Source organism: Passer domesticus, chromosome Z (genome assembly GCF_036417665.1).
Source record: "Passer domesticus isolate bPasDom1 chromosome Z, bPasDom1.hap1, whole genome shotgun sequence".
NCBI classification, from domain to species: Eukaryota; Metazoa; Chordata; class Aves; order Passeriformes; family Passeridae; genus Passer; species Passer domesticus.
Genome location: NC_087512.1, coordinates 68,844,885 through 68,855,618, shown reverse-complemented (window position 1 = coordinate 68,855,618; position 10,734 = coordinate 68,844,885). Strand labels below are relative to the sequence as shown.

At 51.1% G+C, this 10,734-nt stretch overlaps 1 protein-coding gene across 6 annotated transcripts; it reads right to left on the bottom strand.

Moving 5' to 3' along the window:
* Positions 1–446: 446 nt before the first annotated feature.
* LOC135290316 (serine/threonine-protein kinase PAK 3-like) lies at positions 447–10,534 on the bottom strand. Of its 6 annotated transcripts, XR_010353059.1 has the most exons (11): positions 10,405–10,534; positions 7,900–8,254; positions 7,361–7,409; positions 5,937–6,046; positions 5,531–5,648; positions 4,597–4,696; positions 3,976–4,172; positions 3,511–3,645; positions 1,673–1,979; positions 1,442–1,582; positions 447–590 (listed from the first exon to the last, which is right to left on the bottom strand). XR_010353059.1 is itself a non-coding variant. In XM_064404247.1 (7 exons), exons 2-7 carry the CDS (start codon positions 5,978–5,980, stop codon positions 1,935–1,937), a joined length of 639 nt encoding a protein of 212 aa, XP_064260317.1. In that variant the 5' UTR covers positions 5,981–6,046; positions 7,361–7,652; the 3' UTR covers positions 1,627–1,934. The 6 variants fall into 6 exon arrangements, 1 of the variants encoding a protein (XP_064260317.1); XR_010353058.1 differs by lacking the exons at positions 7,900–8,254; positions 10,405–10,534 and having other exon boundaries at positions 1,673–1,721; positions 1,835–1,979; positions 7,361–7,652; XR_010353061.1 differs by lacking the exons at positions 7,900–8,254; positions 10,405–10,534 and having other exon boundaries at positions 1,904–1,979; positions 7,361–7,655.
* Between the last annotated feature and the right edge of the window lie 200 nt (positions 10,535–10,734).

Below are 10,734 nucleotides of genomic sequence, written 5' to 3'. Positions count from 1 at the left end.
TGCCGAGCCTCGTACCTATTAGCCACGGCCACCTGGGAGGAGGGAGCAGTCACAGAGGAGACGTGCCGGCTACACCGAGCAGGAAACAAAAGCTTCTATGTGCACAGCTGAAAGCCCGTATCTGCACAGGATGCTTAGGCTGCCCTGCTCTTCACTGGGTTTTGGCTGGAAATGCACTTTTTTGGCTGGAATTGCACTTTCTTCCTCATCCACAAGTCCAGGGCTGGGCAAAAACTGGCCAATGGGCAGCATTCCAAAGGCAGTGGAGGTGGGAGCTGATAAAGGAAGGAGAGCGTTCCCAATTCCAAACCACAGCAGAAGGCCCTTAGGAGGGACTTTCCATCTTTAAGAAGGAATGGCCAATTCAGAAGGGAACGTAGAGCCTTATTCCCTGGCTGACGAGGAGGGGAATCTTGCAGCAGGCTTGAGGGCGTACAGGACTTTTATTGTGAGTGCAGCTCCAAGCTGCCATTGCGGAGTGTAATCCTGAAGTGATCCTGGTCATGTCTTCTGCTTCCTGCATTACTTCACTGCACATTTCCTTTGTTTACATTTGAAAAGCCCTTCGAGATGGCGGGGGCCCATGGAATCTGTGGATGGAAGAATAGAAGTACAAAGAGTGAAAGATACAACAGCAGCATTAAACCAGCTGCACAGCCCATCAATTTCTCGGAAGTATTTTGTCTCCAATGACTGGCCACAAGTCTGGAGTCTAAAGGGAATCTAGGAAGCCAAGTGTTCTCATCACTTTGGCCAGACTAGCACACACACCTTCAACGGGGTCACTGGCTAGGTGGCAGCCTTCTGCTGCATGTGAAACAATCCCTGCTCTTGTCTTTACTGCACAGGGAAGCTCAGGCAAAACCCACCCATTCCCAGCTGCCCTCAAAGGCAAAAGGAACACCCAAGTGCTCCCTGGCTGCATTCAAGGTCCACAATGGATTCTCTAGGGAATCCAAAATGTCTCTCCCAATACCAAAGGGACGTGGAACATGTGCTCCAGTTCATGCTGAGGCACACCCACCATACACAGCTCGATCACACAAAGAATGCACAGGATGTACTCAGCAGCTTCAGGCACCTCCTCAGCTGCCTGACAGCCAGCCCGCTGCCACAGCTCTAGCCTGGCTCTGCAGGGGGCTTCCTATGGGACCTCCCTCCTTCTGAGACAAAGCTCTGGCTTTCCCATTCTCTTTGCGTCAGCAACGCCATTCCCACCTTCCTCAAACCTGCACTCCGGTAGCCTCACACCTGACCGCTCCTTTCCCTCCTGGCACAAAGCTCTCTCCAGCACTGTTTGCCACGGGCCGGCTAAGAGCCAATGCCGCCCAGACAGACAGTGTTCCGAGAAACAGTGCCCATAAGGAGCGCAGAGCAGTCCAAAGCAACGCAGAAACTCTCTTTTCAAAGCCTTTGCCTTTTGGCTGGCTCTGCTTCGTACCTCTTCTCATTCAGCTTGCATGGTGGCAACTTCCTGCTTCGTCTCAAGCAGCCTTTCCTCCTGCTTCTTCTCTACCTCATCCAGGAAGTTTGCCCCTTGTGCCAGCAGCTGCTGTGCCTCCAAACGCTGCCCTTCCAGCTCCTGGTGAGGGGAGGAAGACACTTCCAATGAAATCCCAGCCAAGTTCCCCAACTAATCAGTGGAAACTTCATGCCTCGCAGCACCTCCCACCTGAAAAGTGCACATCAGTAGTGACTCTGTGGCCTCCAGCAATGCTGTCCTAAGCAGAAATGCAGAAGGAGGATCAGCAGGTGGGAGAAAAGGGGATGCCACCTTCCTTTCCTGCTCTGATGGCTGCCTGTTGCCTGGCCCCTCTCTCCTCAGGATTTCTACCTGCTCTCAGAGGCTCTGTTCTCCAAGTGCTCAGGTGGTCCTTCTCATCTCTTTTGCTTCCTGCATTACCTGGCTGCAGGGAGGACAGCAATCAAGGCTGTCAGAAGAGGCTTAAGAGAGGCTCCGCTGATTGCAGAAATGGATGCTGCCCAAGGGGAAAAAGAAACAAAACAAATCTAATTAAAAGAGACAAAGGAAAAAGGAAGCGTTATTTTCCAAACTGAGTTCCTAACAGGGTCAAGTTGGATTCCTCTAGTGCCCAGAAATAAACAGACATTGGACTCAAGAGCACCAGCAGCACATCTGCCTTCATGTGCAGCATGCTGCCATCACAGGCAAACACAGCCCAGAACTGCACTAGTCCATTCCTCATGGTGCTGTCACTTGCTGGGATTTTTGTCCTGGTACCACTGTGCGATTGCTTCTCGCTGTCCTAAGGATTTGTTCCTTTCAGGAAAGTCAACTTACAGACTTATTCAAGCACCTCTTTTCTACAGACATGGGCTATGTGAGTGAACAAGAGAGAAGTGGGGCATAAGGCATTCCTCAAGAGACTCCCAAGAGCTCTGAAAAATATTGATCCCAAGTTGTTCTCAGGAGCGCTGGAGATGCAGGTTTTCAGCAGCAAGCCAGGAGCAAGGACACAAGCAGCAGGGTGCAGATGTGCTCAGCTCTGGCTTGCAGGAAGAGCAGTGTCTGCCTCAGCACACCCCACCTCCTCCTGTGCCGGCCGGCATCTTCCTTCACAGCAGGCACAGCCAAGGAAGTGGCGCGGTCAGCAGCTCCTTGCCTGCCACCAAACCTGGCAGCAAAGCCACAGCCATTCTCAGCTACTTGACGGGGCCAGGCAGCACATGGGGCTGGCAAAAATCCTGCACAGCTGTGCCCGTTTGGCTGGCAGAAACCTCTAAGAGTGGGCCAGGAGGGACAAGCCGGTGCCCTCGGATGCTCACACTGAGCTCCTCAACAGCCCCCGTCTTCCCTCAGACCAATCTAAAACCGCTTGGCTGGGACTGCTTTCAATGTGTTCCTCAAGGCCCTGTCCCTGGCATTGCAATATTTCAGTGCCTTTGCTACCAGGAAAACCTGAATGCACCACCCAAGAGCAAAAGAGGGCCACAGAAATGAGCAGAAGGTGGGAGCTCTCCTCTGAGGAACGGCTCAGAGAATTGTGCTTGTTTAGCCTGGACAAGAGCAAGCTGCAAGGAGACTTCTCCGTAGTTGTAGGGGCTTCTAAGAAAGATGGGGACATATCCTTTAGCAGGGCTGATTGCAAGAGGACAAGGGGGGAACAGTTTTCAGCTTAAAGACACTCAATTCAGACTGGCTCTAAGGAAGAAACTGTTTACTAGGAGCGTGCTGCAACACTGGCACAGGCTGCCCAGAGAGCTGGCAGGAGCCCCAAGCCCGGCAACATTCAAGGTCCGCTTGCATGGGACACTGAGCAACCCGATCTACTTGAAGTTGTCCTTGCCGCTGGCCGGGGTTTTGCACTAGGTGATCTTCACTGGGCCCTTCTAACCTCAAGCAGTCTTGGATCCAGGTTGGGTTTCATTAGGAAAGCACCCAGAGCAGAGATTACTCTGTGGGAGGCCCATCTGATTCCCTGGAGTTTGGCCGAGGAGCAAAGCCTGGCAGGGAACAGCTGTTTGGCCCGCAGCCGCTATGCCTTGTACCTGCAGAAGTTCCTTGGCAGAGCCTCGCCTGTCCACATCCATCTGCAGGCAGCAGCCCAGAAATTCACACAAGCCAGGGGGTAGCCTGAGCTTGTGCAGGTCTGGTACCCCTTGCTTGCCTATCAGGAAGTTGGCCTGAAGCAAAAGGAAACATGAGACTCTACGTGATTCTGCCATATCCTTCAGTGCTCACCTAGACCCCATCTTTTAAGCTGCAGTCTGCAGTAGCAATTTCTTGCCTAGCAGATGCTTAGAGAGGAGCCTTCTGTCCCAAAGGAAAAAAGGCCCCAGTGCAGCCCCAGCTATTCCAAGTTGCACCAGGTCTTGCCTTGACAGCTGATGTGAGCCCCAGGGACCTTTCTAGAAGTGGGTCTTGCTGGAAGCACTTCAAGCTCTGGGAATGGCATTTTGTCTGATGGACACGGAGGAGAAGGACACGGCTATCTGAGCGTATTTGCACCTTACCCTGTCACTGGTTTCCCGAACATAAGGAGGCTCTCCTGTGGCCATTTCTATTCCCACGATGCCAAGGGACCAGGTGTCCACTTTGGGGCCGTAAGGCTCTCTTCTCACAACCTCGGGTGCCATCCAGCAAGTGGTCCCGACCATCGACCTCCGTTTCCTCTGCTCAGGGCTGAGCAGAGCACAGAGGCCAAAATCAGCTGAGGAGAGAAACAAACACTGCTTCAAGTAGGAAACCAAGGAAAAGGGTTCCTCACTCTCAGCCCCAGAATGCAGTGCTGAATGGAGCTGGAAAAGCAGCTGGGCTCTCCTTGCTCAGGGCTGCAGCCAAGGACATGGGCAATTGTCCACTTAACAAGCCGCCCAGGATTCCCACCCTGACTTTTCCTCATTCCCGTGAACGTTTACACTGTAACTCACTCCCTTTGCAAGGAATACCCACAAACCAAAGTTACCCTGGATACCTTGTTGCTCTCTACACCACTCAGCACCTTACAGCTGTGCCCTGGGCTGGCAGAGTGCTCCCTGCCCTCTCCCCAGCGCCACTGCTGGGCACCGGGCAGCCTCTCCAAAGCAGCCCCACACCGCCTCCCCGCAGCGCTGCGCCTGACCAGGAATACCCACCCAACTTGACGGAGCCATCCCGGCCCAGAAGGATGTTGTCACTTTTGATATCTCTATGGATCACCTGGTTGGCATGAAGGAAAGCCAGGCCTTGCAGGCACTGCCAGGGGAAAAAGAAACAGGAGGCCAAAAGTTAGCCTGATCTGATTTCATCACACGCAAAAAGAAAGCTGCTGCTGAAGATGCACAGATCTCCAAGGAGCAGTGAGCGCTGCCCGGAGAAAGAGCTTGCTGCTGCAACACTGGGAGAGCAGGATCTTTCCAAGGGAAGGCACGTTAGCTTTTGAGGGGGAAACGTCAGTCCTTGTTGCTCCACACTGTCCCCTGCAAAGGCAGTCAGAATGAGCGCTGCTGCAGCGGATGCGCTCTCCCCGTCCGGACGACAAACAATGGTTTGCCAAAAGAGGAAAACGTCCCTGCCTTGGATACCAAGGGCATCACAGTCGGGCGGGAGAATGGAGGACAAGGCTTATACGGCTGCCTGGACAGCAGACTTGGAAGAAGCTGCTTTGTCACTTTTCAGCAGCAAGCACCATGCTGGGTGCCATGCCATCCTTTGGAGTGGAGACCCGTGACACATGAGTCGCTCTTTGGCTTTGCCTCTGGTTGAAAACTGGCACAGCAGCACCTTTGCCCTTACAGGCAAAGAAGGCAATGCAGAAAGGCTCTGGGCTAAGGCTTGGACAAGCAAAGTACAGAAGAGAAAAGAAAAAGTAAACAGGCACAGAGAGTTCAACACCGGTAGATAAGAGTAAAGAACAGACTACAGTAGGGGCAGGGACGCTGGCAGGCAGCTCAGTCCACATGCTCTTTCTTCTCTGGAGCATAAGCGCAACACAGAAAGGAAGCTCTGAACATGGAATCCCTCGCTTAGCGGCGCTTTCGAAGGATGAGCCTTGTGCAAGCCATCCCTAGCACGAGCAGGACCCCTTACCTCCCGACACACTGTTGCTATGTGTCCTACAGCCATCCTTCTCACGCTGACCACATCACCTAAGGAGCCTCCATCCATATACTCCAAGACCAGCAGGACAGCCTCATTGACAAGGTAGCTGCAAGATGAAAGCCACAGCATGGAGCTGAATGTGCACAGCTAAATTGCTGTACGGAAGAAAGGACTACAGCTGAGTTTTGTTTCCAGGTTTCTGAGATCAGACTTCAAGCTCTTTATGCCAGCAACCCCTCATGGCAACAAAATGCATTCTCCTCCCATGCCTGGTGAAGGGGTGGATTGATGTTCATCGAAAGATCCTTTTTCTGCCAGTGGCTAAAGAGCTTTTAAATCTTGGCCTTGCAAGTATGGAAACAAACATTCCCAGAAAATTACCAGGACTACTTACCTTTCTAGGTAGGTGACAATATTGGCGTTCTTATTTTCACTCATGACCAGGATTTCTTTCAGTACGTCCTCGCAGCCCTGGTGCTGGAGATTAAGTTGCTTTACAGCCACCTACGATGACATTGAAAACTCTTAGGGACAGAAATGACCAGAGCCTCTTTCTCCATGCACTCATGGGCCTGGATGCCTCGTCACCTTGGTAAAAGGGGACTCTAAACCATCAACCACAAAGCGCTAACAGAACTCTCTGCACCCGCAGACTTCTCAAATAAGCTTTGTTTAGCACTACTACGATCATTTACACATGTTTAACAAGCCAAAAATAATTTTGCTCCTGTGAAGACAAATTGAAACCACTGGAAATATGTTAGCATTTCTAGGGCTTTGGCCATCGTTTCCCAGACGGCTGCCATTTCGATTGTGTGTCCAAGTAAACACACACATACATGACAGGGAAAATGCTGTCCAAAAAAGAACTCCAAAGCGACTCAAAGTAAAGTTACAATCCTAGCACATCCTAACTTCTTCAGTTTGGCTTTTGCAACTCTGAAGAACAATCTTGAACACGCTTTAGACTTGAAATTATTGAATGAGTTTAAAAATGACAAAGCCTTTCTGTGGTACACTACGGATGCGCCCCAGGTTAGAAGCACAGGGCTTAGGGCTTTCGGATGCCTCCTAGACCTCCCTCCAAGTGCACTTCCTGAGCGCAGCACTGCAGGTGGATAAGGAACTACCTTATCTAACTCCTTACTATTTCGGAAGATGGAATGTATTTGCTGAGAGCCACAAAGGAGAATTCAGGACCCTGAACTTTTAGCCCCAAAGAGCAGCAGGACTCCCCAAGACACCACCATGTCTGCTCAGTACAGATAGCATCTCTCTAGTGGAATGTTACCAACATGTGAACTTCTTCTCATTCATCTGTGCGTGTGTGTGTATGTTTTGGGGCTGGGGGGTGGGTGGGTGGGTGGGTTGTGTGTGTGTGTGTGTGTGTGAGCAAGGTTCCCTAAGGCTGAAAGGCAAAACTGTGCTCCAGACAAGATCTCTCTTTCTTTAGGTCTTGCATTGTATTTTGCATCAGAACCTCATGATGGAAAACAAAATATCTGTGTCTGAACCTGAGCTTAAGAGGAACCGGTGTGGAATGACAGCTCTTGCCATCAGCTGCTCTATGCATATTTATCCGGCAAATGGAAGCTAGCATGTCCTTCTCTGAAAGACACCGCTGCCATCGTCGCATTCATTCATTCATTCAGGTAGGAAGGACAAAGTTTGTCCAAAATGCACTTTGCAGCCTGCCTCTAGACAGACGGCTTCTGTGGGACAGCCTTTGCAGCAAAGACAGGCGGCCCAAAGCTCTGGCCCCAGACCACATCACAAGGGAAAGCACTCAAGAGCTGCAAAATCTGCATGGGCACTTACCGCTTGTCCTGTGGCAGCGTTGAAGGCCTTATAAACAATTCCAAAACCCCTAGGATGAGAGCAGTGCAAAAACAGAGAAGTTGTTCAGTGCTGAGAAGCAAAAGGCAGCGCAGGCAGGAGCTCTCTGCTGCCTGCAGTCTCTCTAAAACACTGGGCTTTGTCTACTCTTCAGCCAATGGCACAACAGCCCAGCAGCCCTCAGCCATGCAGAATGTCCAAGCGAAAAGCTGGCTCACACAGGAAGAAAAAGGGCTGCTAGAAATCTCCAATGTACATGCTAGATTATGCATGTGGGGGAGTTTGCTTTGCCTTGTCCTTCTTGTGTCTGTGCCTGTGGCTTGCCTTGGCAGGCAATGAAACACACAGTCCTGCTGGGCCTTCTCACCGCTCTCTTTTGATCCTACCTGCCCAACTCAGCCAACGCCACACAGCCTTTCTTATTTTCCTGACCACTGAATACTGTTTCTAGTAAAGTACTACTAAGAAATGCTACTGAGAGCTGTTATCAGGTGATAAGCTGCTCTCTCAGGCTTTCCTACCTTCAGGAGTGTGGCCATACATACAAAAGCATGTCTCCTGGGAAAAGAGGCAAACTGGTGCCCCATTTTTGAGGGACAAGAGGACTTCCAGGTCCTGCTCCTTGAGGCAGCCAAGACATTGTCAGCATCCAGTTTTCTTTGATGATGCCTGGTACTGCCTCAGCACTGAGACAGGGACAATCTGGAGCCAGGCTCTGAAGAGGCTTGCAGCTTGCCTGACTTCCCACGTGCTATTGCACCACCAAAATTCCTGGCCCATGGTTCTGTAGAAGTAAGCGTGGCTGCACTCACCCACTGCCAATACGTTTCCATCCGGTGTACTTCTTTTCAGGATCTCCCACACTCACCACACGCCCTGAAAGAAACAAAATGCAAGAAGCACACTTGAAAACAGAGATGCTGACTTCCAGGAGATCTGAAACCCAGCTCCACTCTCTGGGGCTCTGAGCAATTTATGGTCACTCGTTTAACCTCAACAAGAACAACAAGAAGAGCAGCCCCAGCAAGACAGGCAGCTCTGCAGCACAGCTGGCCTGCACAGAGTCTGATTCTCCCACACTCTTTTGAAGGATTGTCTTGAGGGGAAACTAAGCCCACGGAAAAACCATCCGAGCAGACAGAGAACAGAAGAGAACAGGCACCAAGGCAAGTGGTTGTCACCTACAAACAACAAGGAGGGCTGAAGAATTGGGAGCCTTCACTTTCTTGGCAAGAAAGACTCTCTTGTGAGATTGAACCAAAGGTTCCATACTTCCATACACTCTGGAATCTGGGATGAATTCTTATCAACATCTGCTTTTTTGCAGAGCAGAAAGGATATTGCAAAGTGAATTCCAGGAGAGGAGGGGATTTTCTCTTCCTCTCAGCAGCTTGCCTAAAGAATGCCTTGGCATTTTTAGAGAACAGCAGCTCATGCTACATCAAAGAACAATGGCTGTAAGAATTAGAACCCTTTTCATTTAGGAGCAGGCTCAGTTCTGAAGACCACTTTGCCTGTCCCACATTTAGTGAAGAACGACAAGTGCTGGTCTTCAGTGTGGGCTGCAGCAGTCACTGGCACTGGACTTGGCCCCTTGAACAGCACCCACGTGCCCCATCTTCCCAAAGGGCACAGCCCAGACAGGTAACAAGGACAGTGCCGCTGCTCAGGCGCTGCCGTGACACAGGCACCTGCACAAATGAGATGCCGATCCTCTCACCAGTCCAGGTGGCAGCTGCAACCTCACAGCTGAGGAAGGCTCCAGCCCCTGCAGTCACAGCAGCCATCAGTGGCAGGGCAGCTATGACAAAAAGCTTGGCAAAGCCCATCAATGGCCACTGACAAGCACTATGGGGGAGCCAGAGGCAGACCCAGCTCCGTTCCGAGCTGTTGACCCTACTCAAGACAGAACATGATTGTTTTTGTGCTCAGACCCACGGAGGAGTCGATCAATCCACCTTTTGTCCCAGCAGCTGATGGCAGACACTGAGTAAACTGGGCTCGGTTCTCTACCTGACGGGTATTCTCTGACAGCACTGCACTGGCAGCTATTACTAGCTGTAAGAAGCAACTCAGTTGTACTGCAGAGTCACTAAGGCCTTGGTGTGCTTTCCTAGAGTGCAGGAATCTGTGCAGGGAAGGAGGCCAATGCTCCCTATTCCAAGAATATTTCCCAGCTGAGCATTAGCAGTGACAAAGTGCCTGGCAGCGGAGGAACATGCAGCAGAGGGGCTGCAGGCTTCCTCCTGAGAATTGCCAGCAGGGCACTTTTATCTGACCATGCCACATAGATGTGTCTTTTTGATGCATCTTCCTAAGCATACCACTAAAATTCCCAACAGGGATTGTAAAAACCTTGTGCTGGATTTCTTCTTGTGGGGACATTGAAAGCAATTCTTCATCTCTGACAGCTTGGGATTGTTCCAAGAATGTAACTTTTTAATTTATGGGGCAAACTGAAGAGACCTCTTCCAATCTTCTTTGTGCTGTCACCTGATGTTCTCTTCAAGGAGGTCAGGCTAGTGGAGAAATCTTATCAAACCCAAACTGTGGAAGGAATAGTAGAAGTACTAACACTCATAAAAAAGCCCACTAGCATTCAACTAGCCCCACAGCCCATCAATTTCTCGGAAGTATTTTGCCTCCAACGACTGGCCACAAGTCTGGAGTCTAAAGGGAATCTAGGAAGCCAAGTGTTCTCATCACTTTGGCCAGACTAGCACACACAACTTCAACGGGGTCACTGGCTAGGTGGCAGCCTTCTGCTGCATGTGAAACAATCCCTGCTCTTGTCTTTACTGCACAGGGAAGCTCAGGCAAAACCCACCCACTCCCAGCTGCCCTCAAAGGCAAAAGGAACTCCCCAAGTGCTCCCTGCCTCCCTCCAAGCACAACACTGGCTTCTCTAGGGAATCCAAAATGTCTGTCCAAACACCAAAGGGAGGAGGAACATGCGCTCCAGCTCATGCTGAGGCACACACACAGTAACACACTGCTCGATTGCACAAGAAATCCACGGGACGTACTCAGCAGCTTCAGGAGCTGCTTCTCTCTCTCCTGGCTTGAGCCGCGTGAACTGCTCATGCTCCGGTTTCCAGGCTGCAGACCGGAGGCCTCTTGGCAGGATGCTGCTGCTGCGGCACCTTTGATGGGGGATCCTGCGTCCATCTGGGACAAGAAATTTGTTTGTGTCAGAAAGGTGCCTGGCAGGGATGCCCCAGATACAGCATTTCAAAGGCAAGCCCATAGCAACAACACTGGTGTTAGGCTGCAAGCTGAGCTGTCAACTCTTCCTCCTTCAATCAAACCCAAACAAGCAGTCAGAGACTACAGCTTGTCACAGGCAGCTGTAGTAG

Coding starts and splice junctions, on each gene's coding strand:
- LOC135290316 (XM_064404247.1), bottom strand. CDS start 5,980: ATGAGTGAAAATAAGAACGCCAATATTGTCACCTACCTAGAAAG. Junction 4,173..4,596: donor GGATGGCTCCGTCAAGTTGG/GTGGGTATTCCT, acceptor TTCTCTCCTCAG/CTGATTTTGGCCTCTGTGCT. Junction 3,646..3,975: donor TTCGGGAAACCAGTGACAGG/GTAAGGTGCAAA, acceptor CTTTTGCTTCAG/GCCAACTTCCTGATAGGCAA.